General features: G+C 42.3%; 1 protein-coding gene across 3 annotated transcripts in view; it reads right to left on the reverse strand.

Annotated features, from left to right (window-relative positions):
- LOC126354575 (tetratricopeptide repeat protein 17) overlaps positions 1–26,344 on the reverse strand; it is a 303,403-nt gene that overhangs the window by 25,554 nt on the left and 251,505 nt on the right. For 2 of the 3 annotated variants that reach the window (XR_007565351.1, XM_050004319.1), the window contains exon 11: positions 4,389–4,613. Coding sequence is in view for 1 of the 3 variants with exons in the window: in XM_050004319.1 (XP_049860276.1) it covers positions 4,389–4,613 (225 nt within the window). In the remaining 2 variants the exon portion in view is untranslated. Of the gene's footprint in view, positions 1–4,388; positions 4,614–26,344 lie in introns of those variants that run through there. The other variant, XM_050004320.1, reaches the window with a different exon arrangement.

Here is a 26,344-nt window from a genome sequence, read left to right on the forward strand (position 1 = left end):
ATATTGAATTTTTACAGAAGACATTTGGAACATGCCTCAGACCAATGAGCTATCCCAAATGATGACTTGAAGAACATGAAGAAAAATGACAATAAGAGCTTTCCATGGACAGAAGATGCAATAACACTGTTCGAGTACTGCAAAAATGGGTGTCATAAATGCAACCCTATTAACATTCCCAAACATAAACAATGAGCTTGCATTATTTGTACACACTTCTGATTTTGTATCGGGTGCAGTTCTGCAACAGAAAGAAGAACAAATACAGACACCATTGATTTTACACAAAAAAGTTCTTGCCATCCCAGAAGACATATTCAACATACCATAGGGAATTTCTCAGCATATACATGGTAATAAGGTATTTTAAACACCTCCTTGAAGGACATTCAATTGCAGTGGAAAGTGACTATGCTCCTTTGATGCACACTTTTCAACATCAAAATGATAAGGCAAGCTCTATGCAGTTGTCTCACCCACAATTCATATCAAAATTTATGACAGGTATCAGACATATTTCTGGAAAAAAACATGCTGTGCAGAACTGCACCAGATACAAAATGAGAAGTGTGTACAAATAATGCAAGTTCATTGTTTATACTTGTAGAAGTACCAACTGGTTGAGAGGAGAAAGCAGATGTTCAAGAGAGTGATGAACTTTAGAAACTTTGGTCTACTCCTCATACTTCATTGTAGTTTAAGCAGCATGAAATCCGTGGTGGAAGATGCTGCTGCTGCTGCTGCTGCTGATGATGATGATAATGTAGATTGGTTTTGCTGGGTGTTCAACTGTGCGGTCATCAGCACCAGTACAAATTCCAAATTTTTACTCAGTCCAATCTGGCCACTGTCAAGAATGGTGATGATAAAATGATGGGCACAACACAAACATCTAGTCCCTGGGCAGAGGAAATCCCCAACCCGGCCAGGAATTGAATCCAGGACGAATATTATTCTGCTGTATCAACAAGTAACATTTGTCCGTGCATTCCTCAGCAATTTTGATATTTTGTTTTTCAGCATTACCATACTCTGCTGTCATATCTTTTGTGAAATTACTGACATATAGATTTATTTGGTCAAACATCAAACAAGTTATCCAAAAATGGGCAAAATTATGAATAGCATTCCAAAAGAACAAAGTGAGTGGACATATTAAATCTGCTACTGGCCAGTTTGCAAGCACAGATAGACAATTTAAGATGATACACATTAATGTAATCAGCTCAGAGCCTCTCTCAGATGAACTAATATACTGTTTAACATGCATTGACTGGTTCAGTAACTAGACGGAAGACATTCCCCTACATGATGCTCAAGCAGAAACAGTGGTATGAGTGTTTTGTAACTCCTGGACCATTAGATCTGGAGTTCCTAACCAAACTTACCAAGCGTCAACGAGCTGAGGGTATGACTCGAACTATTCACCTGACTTATAATACTGACAGATTCAAACACCAAACTCAAATGTAGCACTATAGTGCAGTGTATCAATGCTACAGGCACAACTGGTCATTGGGGCAAATTTTCAGAAACATGCATTTTCCTCTCTTTGCTGCCTCTCTTATTCTGGAGTAAGTGCTACCGTTCTATGAAAGTATTTGTTTGGCCAAACATTGAGAAAGGTTGCAAGGCATTTGTTTGTCAGTGCAATGCTCATCAGCACAACAAAATAACTCTGCACATTATGCCTTTGATCTTACTTTCATACCACTGAGTAAATACAGAGCATGTCCACATTGACATCATTGTATCGTAATACCAAGAGAAGGGTACTAATACTGCCTGGCAGTGACTGACACACACACACACACACACACACACACACACACACACACACACACACACAAATATCCCTAAAATCTATCCCATGAAAGATGCAATGGCAGCAACTGCAGCTAAGACCTTCTTTTGTGCATGGATCCCATGCTTTGATGTTCTTCTCCATGCCACCACTGATCACGAAAAACAGTTTAAGTCATATCTCTTTACACACTGCTGGGTATCAACAGCATTCTGACCTGTGCCTACCATTCTGCAGCTATTAGTCTCATGGAACAGCTCCACAGGCAATTAAAGGCCTCAATCAGACACCATGCCACACAGCATTGGACTGACTGCCTACATATTGTCCTTCAAGAGCTCCAACAGCTTTTGATGAAGATTTCAATGCAAGAATGACTAAATGAGTGTATGGACAAACAGTTTGGCTATCGGAAGAATTCTTTACTGATATATCAAACAGTATTATTGAAATCTCTGACCTGCTACATCTTTCCTCACAGATTTACAAGCACTATCCTACTTGTTAAAAACAACATTATACCATTGATCATTCACTTTCTGCAACTTACAGTCATGCAAGCAGGTTTTCATCTGACATGATGCCATTCGAAAATCTCTCTAATCATCATAAGGTAGTCCCCACACAGTAATGGCACACCACGACAAAACATTCGCTGTTGGTATCAATGACTCTTCCACTGTGGTATCCATCAACAGGTTCACACCTGCCTTTACTTCGACTGAAACAACACTGAGGCACTACCTGCAGGTGCTTCCATGAGGATACCTGACATACCCAGTCCTCCACTGCTAAAGCCTGTGCCTGCAGGTAAACCTCAAGCACTAACTCGTTTTGGGTGTCACATATGTTTTGAGCACAAATATTGTTGACACTTGGAGAATGGGGAGTGAAGGAGTGATGCATACAGTGGACTGCTGTAATTTGTGTGTGCAAAGTAAACTGTCTGAGCCTTTGCACTGCCTCTGAACTAAAAACGAAAAGGATAGTAGCTACTCACTCTACAGTGGAGATGCTGAGACATAGATAGGCACAACAAAAAGACTGTCACAAATAAAGCTTTCGGCCAGTAAGGCCTTTGTCAAAAATAGACCCCCCCCCCCCCCCCAAACACACACACATGCACGCACACACACACGAATGCAGTCTCTGGCAACTGAAGCCACACTGCGAGCAGCAGCAGCACCAGTGCTTGATGGGAATAGCCACTGGATATCAGTAAGGAGCAGCCTGTAATGGGGATGGGGAAGAGGTAATAGGGTAGGGATGGTGGACGGTGACATGCAACTGGAAAGAACACAGGGACAAGCTGGAGAGAGGGTAGGGCAGCTACATGCAGTCGGGAGGTTGGACGGAGGGCAGGGGGGAGGTGTGGGGAGGGGGAGGGGATAGCTGAAGAGGAAAGATGTAGAAAGACTGGTGCTATGGTGGAATGGGGGCTGTGTAGTGCTGGAATGGGAACAATGAAGGGGCTGGGTGGGAGAGGACAATAATTAACAAAGGTTGAGGCCAGAGGGTTATGGGAATGTAGGATACAATGCAGGAAAAGTTCCTAACTGTGCAATTCAGAAAAGCTGATGTTGGTGGGAAGGATCCACATGGCACAGGCTGTGAAGCAGTCATTGAAATGAAGGATGTCATGTTTGGCAGAGTGCTCAGCAACAGGGTGGTCCACCTGTTTCTCAGCCACAGTTTGTCAGTGGCCATTCATGCAGACAGACAGCTTGTTGACTGTTATGCCCACATAGAATGCAACACAGTGGTTGTAGCTTAGCTTGTAGGTCACATGACTGGTTTCACAGGTAGCCCCGCCTTTGATGGGATAGGTGATGTTTCTGACGGACTGTAGTAGGTGGTGGAGGGAGGATGTATGGGACAGGTCTTGCATCTAGCTGTACTGCAGGGGTATGAGCCATGAGGTAAGGGGTTGGGAGCAGGGGTTGTATAAGGATGAACGAGCTTATTGTGTAGGTTCGGTGGAAGAAAGGAATACCACTGTGGGAGGGGTGGGAAGGGTAGTGGGCAGGATACTTCTTATTTTAAGGCTCGATGAGAAGTTGAAACCCCGGCAGGGAATGTAATTCAGTTGCTCCATTTCTGGGTGGTACTGAGTTATGAGGGGAATGCTCCTCTGTGGCTGGATGGTGGGACTTTGGGAGGAGGTGGGAGACAGGAAAGATAAGGCATGGGAGATTTGTTTTTGTACAAGGTAGGGAAGATAATTACTGTCTATGAAGGTTTCAATGAGATCATCGGCATATTTCAAGAGAGACTGCTTGTCACTGCAGATGTGATGACCATGGGCGGCTTTGCCAAAAATGTTTACAAGAGAACTTATTTGTACCTGAGGCCTTTAAAATATTAGCGTTACATATGGTACTGTGTATGAGGCAACTATTGTGGAATTCTTTCAGTATTATTTTAAAGGATTCTTTACTTCTATTGCTGGTGATGGAAGGCACAGTTCTCTCACTTGGTATATTGGAAATTAAGGTAGTGTCTCATATAATCATATGTCAGTCAGTTCTAGATTCTTTCTGAAGAATTCTGAAATTGATACATATATGAACATATTTTTACAAACCTCAGAGCTGTTGACAGCGAGAGCTTCTGATGCAGCATGAAGAGCTTCAGCAGCTCGTCCCATCTGATGCAAAACTGCTGCCTGTGACACTAATGACACATCACGGACTCGATGAGGACTTGCTGCTAATGCAATGGTTAGGCAGTCTAGAGCATGTCGTCCATTGCCCTTAATTCGCCAATACAGTGCTGCTAGTACATGTAACAGCCAACTTGGACCAACTTCCTGAAATATACGGAATCTCAAAAAGATATTCAAAGGTCGTTTTAAAAGTAGCTTAGTATTAACAGCTTCAGAAGGTGGAATGGAAAAGTGATATGAAACTGGAACAAGACGGCATAAGTGTTATAACACTCAAAACACATGGATTTAATATTTTTTTAAAAAAGAAAGAAACGAGGCATGATTAGGATGTCAACTCATTACTTATGAGCTTGTGGTACAAAAAGAGAGTAAGAAATATGAACATAAGTAACAAATAAGGAAGTTATCATCAGTGAACAACATTGCTCTCAGCATATTTTTGCAACAGTAGTATAATCAAATAAATGTAAAACATTATGTATATATTTATTGTACGGTGCTACTCTTTTGGTTTATACTGATTTTATGATCAGTGATAAAATACACTATAAAATATGTCAATGAAGGATACAGAGTAAAACAAGACAAAATGTACAATACAATAATAAAAAAAACATCACAGAAAATAAATTGTACCTTCATAATGACATACTGAAGAAGTCAGCCAGGCTACCCCAATAAGCTCTTACTTAACAGTCCTGGTCAATATGTCAAAGTTTGGTTTGGAGTCCACCACAGTCACAGCTGGACTGATTAGCTTTCCTGACTCGTGCAAATTGTTTGCACATATCCCGTATCCCATTTGGAGTCTGTTTAAGGTTTTCCTTATTTGGTGTATAAGTTCAAAAACCTTAAGTTTCCTCAGGGGAGGCACTATCACTCCAGCTCTTGTGCCATTTAGTATCCTAGCTGGGGTTAGTAGCTACCAGTAGGTGGGCTGTTCTCAGAGGGGAGTGAAATCAAGTTGTTCCCAAAATTGGAGCATTTTTGTGGATAGAAAGTAGAGTATTACTCATTACTTTTGTATATTCCTTCAATAAAGGTTCCTGTGGCCACAGGGAAGGTGGGGCTATATGGCTTAGTGATGGAAGCCAATACAATGGAGGAGTCTTTATATATCCTGTTACAATCCTCATAGCAGCATTGAACTAGGTTTCTAATTTCATTACATTCTCACTGTCTAAACAAACTGACGTGCAGCAAATCACAGTAAGGTAAGTACAGAGGTTTGTAGCGTATCCACTGATGCTTCCCACTCAGTGTTGAATAAGCTCTGAATGCAAATATTGGTTGATCTTATTTAATGGGATACATTTTCAAGATGTCTTTAGAAGGATAGTGTTCTACCTAGAGTAATTTCCTAGTACTTTGGATGTTGCTGATTAGGGAGCTCAATGCTATTTCTATGAACTTTAGCTCGTGTCCTGCCATTTTATTGTTCAAATGAAAACAGTTGATTCTTGTCTTGGTGGGGTTTGCTATTAACCTCCATTTAGTGAAATGTCAATCCATTTTATTTAGATAAGCAGCAATAATGTTTTCAGCATCTCTGATCTGCTTATTTTGAATAGCTAGAACAGTATGATCCGCGTAGCTGAACTTCCTTGACTTGGTTTCTGTTATGTCCACCTGGTAGTCATTTCCTCTGCATACCAGGCAGGCCTCGCAGGCAGCTGCCCCGCCAGGACACGCTAAATGGCTCTCATCAAAACAGACATGTTTTCCTTGAATGGCCTGGGCTGTTTGCCACAGAGTTATACATTGCCTCCACAGGATCTGGAGGTGCCAACCTCGCTGACAGGCAGTGTGTCTGTCACAGCAGTTGGTACGGCACTATTTTGCTATGCCAGATCATTTGCTCCTGCAGTGCCACGTGGATATCTATCCACTCCGACTATTTAGGCCACTGCCAGACAGTTTGAAGTCAGTTACGCAGCACTTCTAGTCAGCAGTACCAACAGTTCTGTCGCACTGAACTACATGGTGCAGTGGTTAGCACACTGGACTCAGGAAGACGACATTTCAAACCTGTGTCTGGCCATCCTGATTTACGTTTTCCCTAAAATGCTTCACGCAAATGCTGGGAAGGTTCATTTGAAAGGGCATGGCCATCGCTCCATAATTCAAGTTTGTGCTCTGTCTCTAATGATCTTGCTACTGACAGGACATTGAACACTAATCCCCTCCTCCTTCAGTTCCACCCAGCAGCATCAGCAGTTCAGGTCCAGTGCTACCAATTGACAGTACCAGCAGTTTCGCTTCAGCATACCAATGCTTGTAAACCCGGTCCAGTTCATCCTGGTTTGCAACAGCAGCATCTCATCTGTCACATGCCGGCAACACCAGCTCAGTATTGTCCCAGGTCTTTATGTTGCTGCTTATCTCGACTATAGGGTTTGTAGTGAAGGCACATCACAGATAACAACACAGGAGAGATATTTCTGTTGAATGTAGTTATGTGGATATTCACCAAAGGACTTTATACTTGAGTTTTGTTTGGTAATAAAGTTAATCTTTTGAAGTCTTTTATCATTTCTCAGTACATGGACACTTCAGTTTCAAGCACGTCAAACATGTGGAAGTTAAAAAACACACATACTAACATTATTGTTTGATGCACACCATTACTGAGTTTCCCCTGTTTGCTTATATTATTACCCTGCGTCACCTGGAAATGTCTGTCCAAAAGTTTGTTCTTGATAAGTCTTAGTGTGCTTTGGCATGGGATTACTTTTATTAGTTTATGTAGAAACTCTTCTTTCCACACAGTGTTACAGGCTGCTGTTAGGTTTATGAAAGTTACTGCTGTCTTTTTCTTGCTTCTGAAAACCTGCCTCAATGTATGTGGTCAGGTTTAAAACCAGGTCTGCACAGTCTGAAACCTGCCTGCTCTGGTGGGATGACTTCTAAGGTTTGTGGACACATCCTGTTCAAAAGTAGTCTTTCCAAGAGTTTCTAGCAGCAGTTGAGAAGGGCTGTTGCGTAGTATCTTTCCAATTTATCTAATAGTTTGTTTGATTTCAGAACTTCTATTATTTTATTAATTTTAAAAGTTTTAGGCAGACAACCTGATGTTAGTATGCAAGAGTGAAATTTGGTCTGCCAATTCTTGTTTTCCTTTCCACAGGAATTCAGGATGCATTCCATCATAACCAGACATCTTACCAACTTTAACATCAATGAGAGCCACTTATAGTTCTTCTGTGGTGAAGCTCCTAGAGTACTAAGTGTCCCGTGTAGTTGCTCTTTGTGAATTTCTATACTACCTTCTTAATTTTTGTGTATATTATTTGTCCCGTAATGCCCTAGAGTGTGATACAATGCTACTTGTGATTTGGTATGGTGACAATGGATGAGTTACTTTGACTGGCAGTTTGTTTCTCCCCAACTTTTACAGTACGCTCCATGCTTACAGTAAACCCCATGCTGGCCTGCAAGATTTCTTAGAATCCATTTCAGTAGTTGTCTTCACCCATCTGTTTCTTCATGCTATGTCCAGTCTGCATAGCAGTTTGTTGGCTTCACCTACACTGACATTCTTTATGTAGGTTTCAAAACATTCTTCACAGTGTTTGTTCTATTCTGGAATGTATTCTATGCAGTAGCCATGTGGTATATAGTATTTCGCTGTTGCAATTGCTGCACCTACGAATCTGTAAACACAACTAAACAATGATGCAGCTTGCAGCAAGATGTGTTTTTGTTCAACAAATACAGTTTTCTCGAATTTGTTTCAAATGCCAATATTCTTTGGGAAATTTTAAAATCTATATCTACCAAATTCAGCTGATATACAGCAAAATCTTTATTAGTCAACATGCAGAGTGGCAGACACGTCTGCACCGATGATTTCTGAAATATTCTCAATTGTAGTTTCTGAATTTTGGATTATTATGTTAGCATTTATGAGGTATAATGATAAAGGCCAATAGCACTTCAGTAACTTCATGTTGCTACCTCCTGTCTCTAAGAAGTCTGACACAAACATTATATCAAAATTACTCTCAAAATCATATCATCTTTCTTTTGTCTAGCACTTATTCCATCTAGTATGGAATCTGCCTTGTCAGGATTTTCCATTTTTTGTGGCTGGATTCCCTTCCTGATGAAACAGCTGTCGTGGTGACTCAAGGGAAGGAAGTTGTGTACCTCTGCCACTCAATTGTGCAAACTTTGTTCTACGCATTATCATATTTTAATTGTTTGCATATTGTATCCTCTGAGGAAGAATTTGAGAGCCACCCCAGAATTTACCTAAACAAATGTGGAAACTGCCAAAATACTACACTTAGGCTGGCCAGTGTACAGCTGATATGTATTAATCTGCCTATCTGGGTCTTGCTCGCCTCCTTGTCTTTCAAGCTAGTGTGCTGAGTGCTACACAATACAAACAATTACTTGATGAAAAATTCTCCTGTTGGAGCACAAAAAAATCAATGTGCTCCTCTTTAAAAGACTATGGCAGAAAAGTGGGGAATCAGCTGCTTGAATTCTCATTCCTTCTTCCTCACCAAAAATTTTGGGGCGTGGACATACTCATGCCCTTTCTGAATCATTTTACCCAGTCTCTCTTTGTAGTTAAGCCTTCACAGTGAGTATCTCCCTCTCACTGCCACTGCCTTTATATGTTACTCTCCCACTGCCACTGTCTTCACCCCTTTCTCTTGCCAGTTTCACTGACTCTGTCCCACTGCCATTGTCTTTATCCCATTCTTTTTCTCTCGCATTGCCAATATCCTTTTTTTTCTCACTTACAGTCTGCTGTGTTTCTTCTCAACTACCATAGTCTCCTCTCCACATATGTCCTTTGGGATGATTCGCTTGGGGTTTTGACCCTTCAACCGGGAAATTTTGGTGCATGGGTATAAGCAATGTGGGAAAGTGGGCAATTTTATTGTGTTGAAATTCACCAATCTGTGAGGTTCTAGACCCCCAAGCCTATGTATAGTCCACTCATCTCTCATTCCCATTTCCACTGCCTCCTCTCTCTTTTTCTCTCAGTGTTACAATCTCCATCCACCTCTATTTCTCTTTTACTGCCTCTGTCTCTCACTGACCATCACTACCTCCTCTCTCTTTGGCTGTCACGGCTATTGTCTTTGCCAATCTTTCTTTCTCTGCAATTTTCTCTCTCCCACCACCACTGTCTTCTCTCTCTCTCCTTCTCTCTCACTGGTACCATTTCTTCTTTCTTTCACTGTCATTGTGCTGTGTCTCTATTACTCTCAGCAGAAAAAAGTATGAATATGTTTGAGTGCCAAAATTTCTGGTGTGGAAGGTAGAATGAGGACTGAGGCAGTTGGATTCCCACTTTATTGTAAGAATCTTTTAAAAAGAAGTGTATTGACCTTTTTCGTTCTCTGGCAGTAGGATTTCTTAGTTGTTTCCCCTCTTTTTCCTGTTACAGCTGTGTGCGCTGCTTATACGAAACAAATCCTGTAGGTTAGTACACCTTTGGCAGTTTATTCATACACTTTGAGATTTACATACTTTGATACATATAAGCACCAAATAAGTAAGCAAAGCATAAGCTTAACACAAAATCATCTACCATCCAATGTCAGTTCACTTCACACTACTTTAGACAAAAATGCACAACCATTTTAGGCTACATTTACTGTATACAAAAAAATGCAGTTGATTTGCAAGTACAAAGAATTTCACATGATAAAATAATTTGTTGTAAGGTGCTTATGCTGCCAGGAGGCACCGTCAAGTCATTTCCAGGTCAACACAGCCTGTATAGGCATGGAGTACCCATTATACAGAGACAAGTCAAAGCTTTAGTGGTGAAAAAATGGCAACTAAAAACAGTTTGGTGACCCCAGAACCCTTGCCACATATAAAACTATATCTACACATCAGAATGTGCACATTTTATATGCACAAATACAGTCACTTTGAACCTGTGGGTCTTGAAATGGGTAATGATATTGGAAGAAGTTTCAAGGTTCCCTCAGACCACCATCTTAAGAACATATGGGATAAATTTTAACAATCTGTGATGATGAACAGAAATTACGGAAGTGGACATCCTCAGAATCGGTACTCTGGTACCCAGAAATCATGATTTTTCAAGTGTATCTTGAGAAAACGGGAAAATGGCTTTTCTCGATAAATGTCATAAGTATGTACAGTTAAAATTTGAGCCATTTTCTATGGTTAGTTATTTAGATAATCGCAGACCATGGTGCAAGAATGGCAAAAAACCATTTTTGCGATTTTCTACATAAATATGGTAACTTTGAACCTCTGGATTTCGATAACGGATAATGATACTGAAAAAGTTTTGAAGTTTCATGAGAACATCATCTTACGAATATTTGGTAAAAATTTAGACAATTTATCATGAACAGAAATTATAGAAGTGGCTGTCCCCATAACTAATACCCAAAAGTCATAGTTCTCTGGCCTTTCCTTAGGAACCAAATATGAGCAAATGATGCTTTTACAAACCATCTAAGGTTCAAGCTGGACCACACCTAGTGCAAGAGAACCAACCAATTTGCTCTATGTGTTTGGGCTTGAGGAAGTGTGTAATGTTTCAATTTTGACCCCAAGCTGGAGGATAGCTACAGTATGCCCGTTCTTCTGATAGGTATACAAAGGTTTGCTAGGCCCAGGGCTATCCAAAACACTTGACCCTTTATCTCTATGAACAAAGGACCCCAAGATATGACCGCCTGAAAAATCATATTTTTGCTAGTGCTGAGTGGCTGTTTTGCAACATACTGGTACCATGCACTATCGTGCATGGACCAATATCTGGCTAATTTGCTGAAGTTGCATCACTAAAGGATCTAACACTTTTATCTGCACAAGTCAGTGTTTCATTAGTCAGTAATTTTCAGTGTTGAACAATGCTCACATTGTGTTTCTCTCAACTTTCTGAGAATTTCTAGTGTAAGGATTGCAAAAACAGAACAAATGTTGCACAAAAAAATAAAAGATCATTTCCATTCTTCACATAGTACTGCCAGTTTTACATTTATCTTTTTTTTTAAACACATGGTGCTATTACAATTATTTTTTCTGCATGGTGCTGAAATATTTGTTAATTTACAATTGACAATAGAAAGAAAAGTTTGATTTTAAATATACTCACTTTCGAGTGACCTGTGAGTGGTGCTGAAACATTTTTTAATTTATACTTCATAATAAAAGGAAATATCAGATTGGAAATAATAATAGTCATTTTTGAGTAAATGCAAATATCGTGAAGTCCATGAATGAATGAGTGGGTGGATGAACTGTAGAATTTATCCAGTTGACAACACCAAATCCAAAACTTATATAGTCCAATCAACAAAGTCATGTTCCTATCATATAACTGTCTCTCCAGGGTACACTGTTTTCTTACAGCACTGACCATATCAGTGGTGAGGTCTGCATGTCCAAGTGGTGCTGGGGACTATGCTGGTGGTAGCATAGTTACTGGCAGGGGCTCTCAAACCAGGCAGATCTCAGGTACCCAATCCAAGGTGTGGTGTGATACATGCTAAAGGGTACATGGCACATGGGAAGATGTCTCATGAATCATGCCCCAAAGACACAGTAATAAGCCTTACTCCAGTGTGGGAATTCACTGGTGTCAGCCTAATATAGCCTGCATTGTCTTGGAATGAAAATGAAGAACACAGAAAATAGTTTAAAAACTGAGAACTTTGGGAATACCACAAATACCAAACATCGGGTTTGGAACCGATGGAAACCATTTCTGCAACTGATTGGATGACAGACCAATCCAAGAAGGGGAAAATGCTAGTGAGAAGCTCGCCTGGATCAAGATCGAATCCGTATCTAGAGCTCAGAGAAGGAAACATCTTGGAGAACAAAAAGAAAAGGAAGGCACCTAATGGTTTCCCAAATGCAAATGGAGTAATTAAACGGTCTTAGAACAAGAGAATGAGGGAGGAGTCTGTTACTCCCATTTCCCAGGATAACTGGATCCAGAAAAAGCTGAGGCAGGAAATAGATCTGTACACTGCAGTATTAGCATTTAGAATGTTGATTACCCAACAACGATATCCACTGGTCAAAATCACCTTGCAGCAGGAGTAGCTAGTTCAGATAGCTCTGTTTGAAAAGATACAAGCCTAGGCCCCAAATTCATGCGGGTCTATTTGGATAAAGGTGCTGTAATCTTTGTCTTTTAGGAGAATTGAACAGAAGGCTGGCTTAAGGGGGTGTTGCACAGGATATCTCCATGGGCAGAAGTGAAGTTGTGGGTCAAGATAGCAGTGGAATTCTACAAGACCACAAAGATATTAATCAGAGTACCAAAACTTAAAGATGTTTCTCCAAAGACTTTGTTCAAGAAAGTACATGTGCAAAAACCAAGAAATCTCAGATAATACCTGATAGGGGGTGGGGGGGTGGGGGGGGGGGGGGGGCGGTGTAATCAAACAGGAGCTTGCATCTGATGACTAAACCTTCATGATGAAAGTTGGCAAGGAATGCCTGAAGGGGATGCAAGAGCAGGACATAAAACTAAGTGACAAAGGAAGCACAAGGGAATTTGTATCAGCCCCACTTTACCTCCTTAATGAAGATAGTGATCTGTTAAGAAGATAGGACACTTCCTTCCCAGGAAGCAAAGAGACTGGTAGACAGCTGCTTACAGCTGAATGAACAACTGTTGATCGGATGTGATTCCCATATCCAGAAGCTGGTGTAAGAAAGCAACAGGAAAGGTGAGATCCTACTTGAATACCAATTTATAGACCTGTAATAGGGATACCTTCAGGATAGCAAAAGGTAAGAAATAAGTGGCATAACTTCCTGGCCAATCTAAATGGCATTTGTCTGCTTCCATAGCTAAGTGGGCAGAGTAGATGGAACCATGCGACTTGGCAGAAAATGAGGGAAGTAGAGAAGGGGAAATGGATTAGTGGGTGTGTTGGTGGGATATTAGGCTGTGTTGTGCTGGAGTGGTAGCAGGAGGATGGTATAGGTAAGTGGAGGATAGGGACTAGAGAAAGTTGAGGTCAGAGTGGTTACAGGAATGTAGGATATATAGCAGGGGCAGTTCTTACTAGCACAATTCAAAAATACTGGTGTGTTGGGAAGGATCCATATGATGCTGGCTATGAAGCAACCACTGAAGTGAAGCACACTGTGTTGGGCAGCATCTTCAAGAACTGGGTGGTCCAACTGTCTCTTGGGCACAGTTTGTCAGTGGCCATCAAAGCGGAGGGACAGTTTGTTAGTTGTCAAGGCCACGTACAAAGCAGCACAGTAATCACAGCTTAGTTTGTAGACCACGTGAGTGCTTTCATAGGTAGCTCTGCCCTTGATGGGATAGGAGATGCCTGTGATCAGACTGGACTACATGGTGGTGGCAGTGATGGTGGTGATGGGATGATGTATGGGACAGGTCCTGCATCTAGGTCTAAAAACTGATCCTGACCTTATAGTTCTATCTGCCAACAAAGGATCCACCAGCATGGTTTTGCACCACAGGGATAAAATGGTCAAAGGACTCCACCAACTGTCAGGTTTGTTCAACTACAAACCCTGCCATGTGATCTCATTCTAGAAATCCAATAGCATTTTGAGTTCCTCCTCAAATCTTTATGCCTATCCCATGATCTCTTCCCTGAGTCTCAATCCATAAAGCCAACCACCCAGGACACCCCTTTGTGCCTGATTTCTGTGCTCCCACTGAAAAAATCTCTGCTCTTATAAACCAACACCTTTAATCTATTACCCAGCCTACTCACCTATATCAAAGACACCAGCCATTTCCTTCTCTGCCTCTCCACAGCTCCTGCTCCTTTATCACATGTTTCCATGCCCATCACTGTTAATGCTACCTCCCTCTACACTAATAGCCCCAATGCTCATGGCCTTGCCACTACTGAACTCTACCTTTCACAATGCCCAATGTACGGATAACCTACAAGTTCCTTCCTGGTCACCACGACTCATTATATCTTCATCCACAATTACTTCCTCTCTGGAACTCCAACCGTTAAGCAAATCTGTGGTACACCCACATGGCACCATTCTACGCCAACCTCCTCATAGGCCACTAGAAGGGTTCTTACTAACCACCTAGAATCCCAAACCCCTCACCTGGTTCAGATTCACTGATGATATCTTGATGATCTGAAACAATGGTAAGGACATCTTATCCACATTTCTCCAGAACTCAACATTTTCTGACCCATTCCCTTCACCTAGTCCTTCTCAGCACACCAAGCCACCTTCCTTGATGTTTAACTTCACCTCAAGACTGGCTACATCGTTACCCCCATCCCTATCAAACCTACCAACCACAAGCAATACCATCACTTTGACAGTTACTACTCAGCCTATACCAAGACGTCTCTTCCGTGCAGCCTAGCCACCCACGGTATCACTCCTGATGAGCAGTCTCACTCAAGCCTTTGCAGACCAAAATTACCCTCCAAACCTTGTTCAGAAATAGATCTTGCATGCCTTGTCTCTCCAGTCACCTGATACTCCCACATATCCTGGCCATAAAGGAGCAGCTCCATCATGACTCAGTACCACCTAGTACTGGAGCAAATGAATCACATTCTCTGTCACAGTTTCGACTATCTCACACTGTGCCCTGAAATGAGAAATATTTTACCTAGTATCCTTCCCATCCATTCCACAGTGGTGCTCTGCTGCCCAAGCACTGAAGAGCCAGTACTGATATCTGTGGCACATTGAGCGGTTCTCTTCAGTTGTCATTGGTCCTGTTCTTGCAGGATCTTTTTCAGGCCGCAGTGATGTCAGAGATTTGATGGTTTACCAGATTCCTGATAGTCATGGTACACTCATGAAACGATTGTATGGAAAAATCCCCACTTCATCGCTGCCTTGGAGATGCTGTGTCCCATCGCTCGTGCACTGACTACACCTTAACATTCAAACTCACTCAAATCTTGATAACCTGTCATTGTAGCAGCAGTAACAGATCTAACATCTGCTCCAGACACTTGTTGTCTTGTATAGGTGTTGCTGACCGCAGCGCCATATTCTGCCTGTTTACATATCTCTGTATGTGAGTACGCATGCCTATACCAGTTTCTTTGGCACTTCAATGTATATGAAATTTTCTTGTCCATCCCTAGTCAACCCCTGCTCCCAATTCCTTGCCTCATTGCTCAAATGCCTGAAAACGCAAAACTTGTCTCATACATCCTACCAACACCACCACCTACCCTAGTCTGGTCATACGTGTCTCCTTTACCATTAAAGGCAGTGTTACATTTGAAAGTAGTCATGTGGTCTACAAACTACAATGCAACCACTGTACTGTCTCTCAGGAAGGCATCACGTGAATTTTTATCTGCTTCTTTAAATAATGCCTTTTTGCATTTATTTTTGGTTGATTTTGATGTTATGGTGTTCCATCTCACTACAGTGACCTTGTGGTCACTAATCGCTACATCCATCATGATGCTCCCTGTTGGCTCAGGATTATTTATTGCTAACAGGCCAAGAACATTTTTGCAACGATTTGAACTTTAAGTGGGCTCCTGAACTACCTGCTCAAAATAATGTTTGGAGAAACCACTTAGCAGTTTTTGATGCTGTTTCATGCCTATCACCAAATTTAAACATGCATTTTTGGCAACATGTTGAGGGTAGATTGATGACAGCACCAACTATAACTGTATGCGTGAGGTACCCCTTTTAAATAAGACTCAAGTTTGAGAATGGCAAGAAAACTGGACACTTGCATTATATCCAGAATCCCACACTAAAGTAATGATTGTGGTAAACTTAGGACTGGTCGGGGAAACGCTCACTGACTATACCATAGTTTCCAGTTTCTTCAATAAACCTTTCAATATAACAACTTTAAATAGGGAGCAATGGAGAATAAACAATGATTTCATTCAAAAGACGTAATCCAGTTTACCAAGCCAATATTGTGCTGGGGTTGGGGGCTGTGGTATATGGGGTACAGCCTAGACTGGAGAGTGCAATATCTCTAGAGAAGATGGCTACAGTATTTCATGTGGAGATATTTGCTATGAGAATGTGCAAAGGAGAAGCTACGTAGGTGCTACAAGGGTCATGGTATACTTGGTGCCCCACCTTAGCCACCAGGTGGATTTTCTCTGGTGTTTCGGCAGTTATTTGCTGTTTTGTTTTTACGAAGTGTAGCTGGAGTCAGCCCAAACAAATACAGCTCATCACATCATTCATGAAATGCCCTGTGATGACAGAAAGCATTGGTCTGTTCCTCTTTAGAAACTTTTTAAAGCAAAATTGTGTGTGTCCATTCAACGGAGCTGTCCCACATTAGTTTAATGCAATATTTGTCAGGCTTGAGGAAAGTAACAGGGAGAACTTGCTAGGGCTCCCTGGTCACTCAGAAATGGGTGATAATGAACAAGCTGAGAGGTTTGCCAGGACAAGAATGGTGACTCAATTTGTTGGACTTGAACCTGTCTTAACCAACAGTAATGGGATTATATAATAGCTGGCTCATGAGACAGCACACATTATATTGTATGAAGATCCAAAAACATAGCAAGCTAATGATGTCAAAGCCATGTTTTAAGAGAAATTGTGCAATAGTGGGCTTGAACAGGAGGACTAATGACTGGCACTTGGAACTTCAGAAAACACTTGCATATGATGGGCATGTGGAGACTGCGTGTATGGAGAATAAAACTGCACCACACTTAATCTTAGAACATAAAGTACTGGAGGCAAAAAAACACATAATATTTGGGTCATTAATTCTTGAAGAAATTGTGCCTAATAAAGATCTAGTAATGAATCTTCTACTGCTCTTAAAGGGAGAGAAACTACACAGTAAACTTATTTTTGGTGCAGGGAATAGTGAGCTAAACTTTCTGTTGTTTTATCTCTCTTAGTACATCAAACCAAGTCATGCACTGACCAGTCCCATTAATGTGATCATCTGTCAAAAGCCTGGATGTAATACCCAAAGAATGATGAAAACTTGTATTGATCCATTGTATGAGGGTAATCCCAAAAGTAAGGTCTCGTAATTTTTTATAAGTACAGAACTCTGTGTCAGTTGGTCACATTGTTATGAAGAGTGCTTCAACACTGTATGTCAACATGCGCACGGTGCGCTGAGGCGAGAATGGTAACCAGTTGGATGTTACCACCAAGTGCGAATTGCGTGCAGTTATTCAGTTTTTGAACACAAAGGGCACTGCACCGATTGAAATCCATTGACAATTGATGGATGTGTATGGTGAGTCATGCATGGATGTCAAAAATGTTCATAAGTGGTGTAGAGAGATTGTAGCTGGTCAGACTGAAATTCATGATGAACAAAGGAGCAGGAGACTGTCAATTTCTGAGGAGCCAGCACCCTGGATAATCTCTGCATGTTGGTTCCTGAGGTTTCCTGAAGCACCGCTCACAGAATTGTAACCAAAACATTGAACAACCGGAAGGTGTGCACAAGATGGGTGCCACGCATGCTGACTGAGGGCTACACGCAGCAGCAAGTTGATGCTTTCCGCGCATTTCTCCACAATCTTGCAGCCGAACAGAACAACTTTCTGGACTCAATTGTCATGGGTGACGAAACCTGGTCATACCACTTTACATCTGAGATCATGCAACAATCACGGGAGTGGCAGCATCCTTCTTTGCCAAAGCTGCGGAAATTCAAACAAACACAGTCTGCCGGTAAAGTACAACAACCATTTTTTGGGATCGGAAAGGGATATTGTTGGTCGACTTTATGCCCACTGGGACCACAATTAACTGAGAGACTAAAAAAAAAAAACAAACTCAAATGGGCAATTCAGAACAGGAAAAGAGGAATGTCAAGCAAGGGTGTACACATTCTCCATGACAACGCTCGCCCACACATCGCTCGGCAAACTGTTGCTCCCCTGCAACAGTTTCAGTGGAACACACTCGTCCACCTACCCTACAGTCTTGACTTGACACCCAGTGACTATCACCCATTCCCTAAGTTAAAAGACCATTTGTCTGGAAAGCGATTCAGCCCCGACGACGAGGTGAAAGGAGAGATTCATAACTTTCTGAACAGCACGGCGGCGAGCTGGTACAGCACGGGCATACAAAAACTGCCACAGCGTCTACAAAAATGAATCGACAGAAATGGTGATTATGTCGAAAAATAGCTAAATCTTCAAGCTGTAAACTGATGTAAACCATTGAAGAAATAAACAGGTCTATGTACTTAAAAAAATCGGAGACCTTACTTTTGGGATTACCCTCATACCTCTCAGAATGGCAAGATCACCCAGGGATGCCACAAAAACATTCCCCAGAGGAGAATGCTCCCTCTTCTGGTCAGGAACCTTCTGACGATTGTTGCGGGGTGTCCACTTTCGACATTTCATGCTGTACATGCCAAAGGCCCTCTGTCTGATGGAAGATAAAATGTGATTATCTGAGAAGGCGACTTGTCACCGCTCAGTGGATGTCCAGCTGCAGTACTGGCATGCAAATTCCAGTCTTTGTCACTAACAAACAGCAGTCAGAACAGGCACACAAGCTAGGCGCCTGTCAGGGAAGCCGATAGGTAGCAACATTTGCCAAATGTTCGTTAAGGAGAGGAGGAGGAGATTAGTGTTTAACGTCCCGTCGACAACGAGGTCATTAGAGACGGAGCACAAGCTCAGGGGAGGGAAGGATGGGGAAGGAAATCGGCCGTGCCCTTTCAAAGGAACCATCCCGACATTTGCCTGAAGCAATTTAAGGAAATCACGGAAAACCTACATCAGGATGGCCGGAGACGGGATTGAACCATCATCCTCCCGAATGCGAGTCCAGTGTGCTAACCACTGCGCCACCTCACTCGGTTTCGTTAAGGAGATCCTGTCGGTAGCCCCTCGGTTCATCTGAGTGGTCAGCTGCTTAACAGCTGTACATCTCTTCATTCGCACACATATCCGCAGCCGTCGTTCACCCCCGTCATCTACTGCCCTCAATGCTCCGTGTTACCTCAGTGCTGGTTTTGGATAGCAACATTTTGCCTTGCACGATATACCTTTTGGCCCAAAAGCCTATGATCATGTCATTTTGGACCTTATATAAATTTCTCTGTTTCTAATCACGACAATGACTGCACTGTTTTCGCATCCCTCCTCTAACACATTATACTCAACTGCTTGTGTTGCCATCTACTGCCTGTGAGTGGTTATTGCAAGTTGATGTCAAACATGGACAGTGGTCACATTAATGTGACTGGTCTGTGTATAATAATAAGAAGCAGCACGAGCACTGTCTCAGTGCTGCATGTGAACTGTAAACAGAATCTGATGTCCAGAAAATAATAATGTATGCAAGATGGCAAACATTGTCTTTCAATCCCCAAGATTCCATTAACTTAAGAATACATTAAAATTAAAAAATTAAAATGTCTGATTTTTGCGATTGGTTGATCAAGTGAATGAAACTAGTTAAACATACTGGTTTGATTTACTATGAAAATATCGTTTACGGACTACTTAACTCCGAAAATAAAAGCGATTCATTGGTTAGCTCGTAAATGGTAAACCAGCACACTGCTTCTAAAATCTTTCCAAAATATCAGAACAACATCTCACTGAAACAATAAATTTTAAAACATTGTCCAACTGTACCCATCATTATTTAATATCATGGGCACAACGTTGGTTATTCTTAGACAATACAAATTACTGTTACTATAGGTTATCCGTCTTAAGCTGACTGCAATCTAATCAAAAAGAATTACACCAGACACATTTGACTTTAATTTATAAAGCATCTTCTGTGGTTATTGGTGTTTCTTTACATAATCTACTCCTTCCCTTCTTCCTAGCCACGGTTGGGTGTCGAAAGGCTTCATTTCACATTTGCACTTGGCTGTTTTTGGCACTCTGCAGTATTTCTCATGCTGCATTATTTACACTTCACTTTCTTAAACTATTTCTCATTCCACAGTGTTTATGTGTCTTTTTAAACTATTTTTCTTTCCCCCACTGCCACAGTGTTTATGATATGAGACAAACACTGTGGCAGTGTGGAATGTAAATAATGCAGCGCAGGAAATACTGCAGAATGCCAAAAACTGCCAAGCACACATGTGGAATGAACTCTTTTGACACCAACCAGTGCTAGCAAGGAGGGAAGGTGCAGAATATGTAAAGAAGGCCAATAATCACAGAAGATGCTTTACAAATAAATGCGAAATGCATCTGGTGTAATTCTTTTTAATTAGATTGCAGTCAGCTGATAGATAACCTATAGCAACAGATTTTAACAGATGCTGCGGAAGGTGGCCACGTAAACTAATATACAACACAAATTACATTTATTGGAAATTTTACGTATTATCTAATTCTTAAGGGCGACTACTGTATATTGGCCATATGCCAACCATATTACATTTCCTACACAATGTCTCTTTTTTTTGTGTGTGTACCATTGGCCTCAGGTGTTTCTCCTCTGGAGACTGTTCACAAATATCACAAAGGCATTGCTGATCTGTTGACACACCTGATTGCTACAGGTGCCACCAGCGGGCACCAGCCCATCTCACAAGTACTGCGCACATCAGCAATGGCAGCACAGCTCTTGAGAGACCAGTTTTAATCTGTGGGTCACGTGTTCATTGAACACCCACAGATATCCTCCCAGCTGATGGATATTTAAGTTGTGGCTCTACTCCCAGCAGGCAGCACTCCATTGCACACTCAGCTCCAGACCAGGCACCAGCTGCACCTTGCAACTCGTCAGTCAGAGCAAAGCCAAGACCAACCCAGACACTAAAATTTACACCATTGTGCTGCAATCAAGTGTCATCGTCTCAGCATCACAACGCTGTAACACAGTAATCACACCCTGCTGCTTCACAACATGTTGCACTGCACTACGGTCATCACTTCAATGGCCACAGAGGATGAGACTCCACAATGTGACTGGTATTACCACAGCAGATTTTGTTTCTGTAATTCTTATGTAATCAAGGATAATCTTTCATTTGTTATCCAGAACAATACTTTACGTTTAATCTGTACTGTTATTGCAACTCAGGAATCATCATTCACTAATCAGCTATCACTTGCAACCTTACCACTCAGGCTGGACACTAAACACGGTGATGAGAATAAAAGCTCCACTGGCTCCAGCATCAGCCCCTGATCTCACCTGCCACCCAGTCTCCACCCTCTTCCGGCCATGTGTGATGCTCCTGCAGCCATGGCTGACCCTCCTCTCACATGTGCATCTGCCTGGTTCCACACTGGTGAGGCGGATTCTGTCTGCCCATGCTGCATATCGTCTCATTCACTGCCCATCCGCTGACAGCCTCTAGCCACACCTAACATTTTTCTGCATATTGCTGCCATGGTTGGCCCTTCTCCAGAGGTTGGTGTTACCTGTGGATCTGTTGGTGACAAGGATTGAGTCTATACACTGCAGCTTCAGGAGTCATCTACCATTGCCATCTTGCCTGGCCACCACACCCCCTTCCTTAAACCATATGCCCAATGCTAATATGCCACTTTGTGCTTTTACCATGAAGATGGCACCATGGCCAGCTTTTCTTACAAATGTGGCTTGACCAACATCAATCTGTTTCTGACTCACTCCCTCTGGCCATCTGCCTGACTCTCTTCCATCGCCCTGTGCCTTTGCCATGAGGCTGCAGCCATGGCTGGACTCCCTCACAATGGTAGTGCACTGCATCGACTGGCACTGAGGTTCTGTCTATGTCACCTTCCACAGTGCCTGATGCTGCCTCCACGGCCCAGCTTCACCATGATGCCACAGTCGGCCCTCTTCACATAGCACCACACATCAACTGACACCCAGTCACTGTCCTTTCCTCGACACACCTCATGGTGCCTGCCCTCTGTGCATTCACCTTGGTGCAGCAATAGCGGACCTCCATTTCTACGATGAGGCAACACCATTGTTGACGATGAGCATGCAGACTGCAGTTCCAGTGTCATCCTCCAATAACAATGCAACTGAACCCTTGCCCTCCCATAATTGTGCCCAATGCTGTTCTCCACTTCACATCTCCATTCACATCAACATAGGCACTGTTGAGCTCTTCCTCTATGGAGGACAAGGTAGCACTACATAACTTTTCCTCTGGGTAACACACATCCCTTCATTATCTTTCAGTAGTGTTGATCTTTCCTGTGCTCTTTGCATGCAGTGATGAATTTTTCGCTGCACTCCTCTACTTCTGCACACCTACCAGCCCTACTGTTCTCATACTATACATTACAAAAGTAAATTACCACATGCCTAATGCACCTGCCCTTCCCTTACCCTCTCACGATGAGACCGCTGCCTGACAGCGTCTCTGTTGTTGTTACCTCCACACTCCTGGTACTTGCATTGGTCAAGCCCAGTTTCCCTGTGCTGACTCTCCTGCCTTTTGTCTTCGTAGCACTGCTCAGTTTGTCCATAATCTAGACAGGAACCACTTCATAACCTTGGATTCTGGGTTCCTGGGATTGGGTCGCAGCCTTAGCTCCCCGATCCCTTGGACCTCCAGCATCGCACAGTGGAATCGCCGGTACTTTGGACACTTGTCACCACTGTTCTCCCTTGCCAGCTTTGGTGTCTTCCCTTGTAGGAGAACAGGTGTAGCATCTGCAAGCTTCATTTTTGCCATCTCGTCCTTGAGAGGGAAGGGGTGCCATATACTGGTTGTATACTGACTACATTATGCTTCCAGCACTACACCTTTGCCCTTTTGATTTTTCCAATACTTGGCCCACATATGTTCCCCCCTCCAGAAACTTTTTACAAATATGACAAGGGTGTCGCATGTTGTGGACACACTAATGATTACAAACAATCAGCTGCCACACCGATTGCTACAGGTGCCACCAGGAAGCAGCAGCCACACTGACAAGATGCTTGTGCATTAGCTACTATGGCATTGCTATCAAGGGACCAGTTTTCACCTGCAAGTCTTGTGCCCGTCAAACAGCTGTGGATGCCTTTCTGCCTGCTGGGTATTTAAGTTGCAGCTCAATCTCCAGCAGGCAACACTCCTTTGCTCAGTCAGATTAGAGCCAGGCACCAGCTGCACCACACGTCTCATCAGTCAGAGCTTCAGGGAGACCAATGCAGACACACATCTACATCACCAAGTCACACTACACTTTCTTAATGTCATGACATCATAACACACCACACGGCACTGCTTCACTAAGTGCCGCACTGCTCTGCACTGTAGACATCGCTTCAGCACCCACCCAGGATGAAACTCTGCAACGGGACTGATATTATCATGGCAGACTTTGTTTCTGTTTCTCTTATGTGACAAAGAAGATCTTTCACTCTTTATCAATACCCATACATTACGTGAACTCTATGATCTTAAGAAAAGTGTATTTAATTGCAACCTGGAATCATTATTCACAAATTAGCTATTACATGCAGCCTCATCACAAGGGCACTCAGGGCACCAAAGCAACAATGTGAGAAAGAGCTGTACTCAGAATAAAATAAAAAATTCACTTTCTTCCAGACAATTTTTCAGGGAAGGTCAGTTACTATGCAAAGTATAGATTTGAGGTAAACATAATACACGTCCCCTTCATCAACTGGAAAAAGGGCTCATTTTGAATGGAAACCTGTGTGTCAAGTAGCTTGTACCGTACTTATGGACGGCCTAAAATTGGCCCCAACACTATATAGCGACTTTATAAAGTAAGTTACACATGTCGTCTCACCCTAAGATGCTTATGCAACAAAATTAGCTCATTGTTAGCTGAAGGTACATGTTCAGAGTTTCCTGCAGGCACAGTTCCACTGCTGTACAGATGACAAGTGCATGACAGTGTAGGAGTGAAATTTGATACAGCAACTCGAAATGAAATCCAAGGTTGAAGCAAGTGGGACAGGACAATTCTTGTGGGCAAAATACCTAAACAATACACAGAAATTCTTGTGGTATATGGACCAAAAGCAATGTCACCTCCAGCCATAATGAAATGGTATCAATAATTGAGCAAGACTACACAGACATGGGTGATGCTGTTTGGCAAAGAAGGCTGTCGACATTGAGCATAGAGAACAAGATCCAGACATTCAAGCAAGACCATCTGCCAGGAAAGAGTTTTTTCAGCCATGAGGGTGTTCACACAACGGTTCTCAAATCGTTCCATGACCACGGGGCAATTTCTATCATCGGGGACTTGAGCAAATGATAGAACATTCAGACTGTTGTTTGTTGTTGTTGTTGTTGTTGTTGTGGTCTTCAGTCCTGAGACTGGTTTGATGCAGCTCTCCATGCTACTCTATCCTGTGCAAGCTTCGACTGTTGTTTAAGGAGACTTAATTACTATGCTGGAAAACTGTGTCATATATCTATGTCACTATGAAGTGTAGTAAAGCATTCAATAAACATTAGCTGGCCTGCCACAATAATATGCAACTTATTTTTTGATGCCTCCTCTTAGCAAACTTTGACCTAGGCCAGCTTTTTATTCTCGTAATGGATACATTACCAAATGCTGTGAAAGTAGTGCTCTCCCAGAGTGATATTTCAGGGACTGAGAGGCATGTGGGTCATTTAATTGTCTCTATGTTATAAAGCTTCTCTTCATAATGGAAAAAAGATAAGTCTCAAAAATATTTCCAACTGAAGGATTATCGCATCCAATAGTATCTAATTATTTATAGTCAAATTATTCCAGTACTTCTGCCAATGAAATGGGATACAGTAACTCACATTCACACTCTTTTCATCCAGCCTATAATACTGAAACATTGAAGTTGTTATGTATCTTTAAGACCCAGATGTCCAAGACTTTGGAGAAACATCCACAGAGATGGTTCTAACATTGGTTTAAAGCACTTACATGCCAATGACTGTTGATGGAACGGCTGCCATAACCATGGTCACCACAAACATACTATAATCCATTTTGTCATGCCATAAGACAGTAAAAACCCAGTGGTATTTTATGAGTGCCCTCATATGGACTTGATAATGCACTGCTACCCTGGGTCAATTTTGGCAGCCATCCACAGTCACAAAGGTGCCATCATTTGTATTATTACAAATGAAACAGCTGTGTCCATTCCTGGTAGCAAGTGTAGGCATCTCCTCAGAAAGGGTGGCCACAGTGACACTCCCTGCCACTTTTGGCCACTCCACATTAGCATATTCCAGAGAAAATAATTTGGCTATTCTTTGAGCCACATATCTTTTCTTGGGGATGTCATTCAGCAAAAGGCATCATTATGTCAGGACACTTTTTGTTGCCCTCTGAGCAACAATCATAACCAACACAGGTCACTCACCAAGTCACTGGACCATAACCTGGTATCTCCTCTGACTTTCCAGCTGAACTACCTTTAGGAACCTGATACCATCTCCTTCCAGGAAGTCACAGCTGCTACCAGACTTCGTGACACCTACACCCTGGTCATTTACTGCATTATGATCTCATCCCCTGGACACTAATTAGGCTAGTTAAGCCTACGTCCATCTGCTGTAGTGGGGAGATAAGTGGTATCTATTCTGAAAAATGTAGTGGTAGTGCACAGTATTCAAAGCAGCCTGCAGAGCTGTTTGGTAGCACTAGTGAGCACATGCAAATTCACATTGTCTATCTTTCCTCTGCTTACTCACCACCATTTAGCAAAAGGGTGTACCACTGGCTTTGGCTGCAACAAACGAGAGTGATGCTGGCCATGAAAGAAGTGGGTGACTTCACAATCTGAGCCACTCTTTCATCACCTAACCATACTCTGCATATCAACTGAGTTTTGCTTTTGGATTTCTGTATGGACAACTGGGGCCTATTCTGCTGCGCACACCATCTTGGCCTTGTATCTGGATTCTTTCTCTCTGGATACAGTACAGAACCATCAATATGCCATTTCGGACTATGACTGTCAAAGAACTGGTAAAGTACTCTGTGGACTTGTGTGAGAGTGTTCAT

This window comes from Schistocerca gregaria, chromosome 3, assembly GCF_023897955.1.
Source record: "Schistocerca gregaria isolate iqSchGreg1 chromosome 3, iqSchGreg1.2, whole genome shotgun sequence".
Lineage (NCBI taxonomy): Eukaryota > Metazoa > Arthropoda > Insecta > Orthoptera > Acrididae > Schistocerca > Schistocerca gregaria.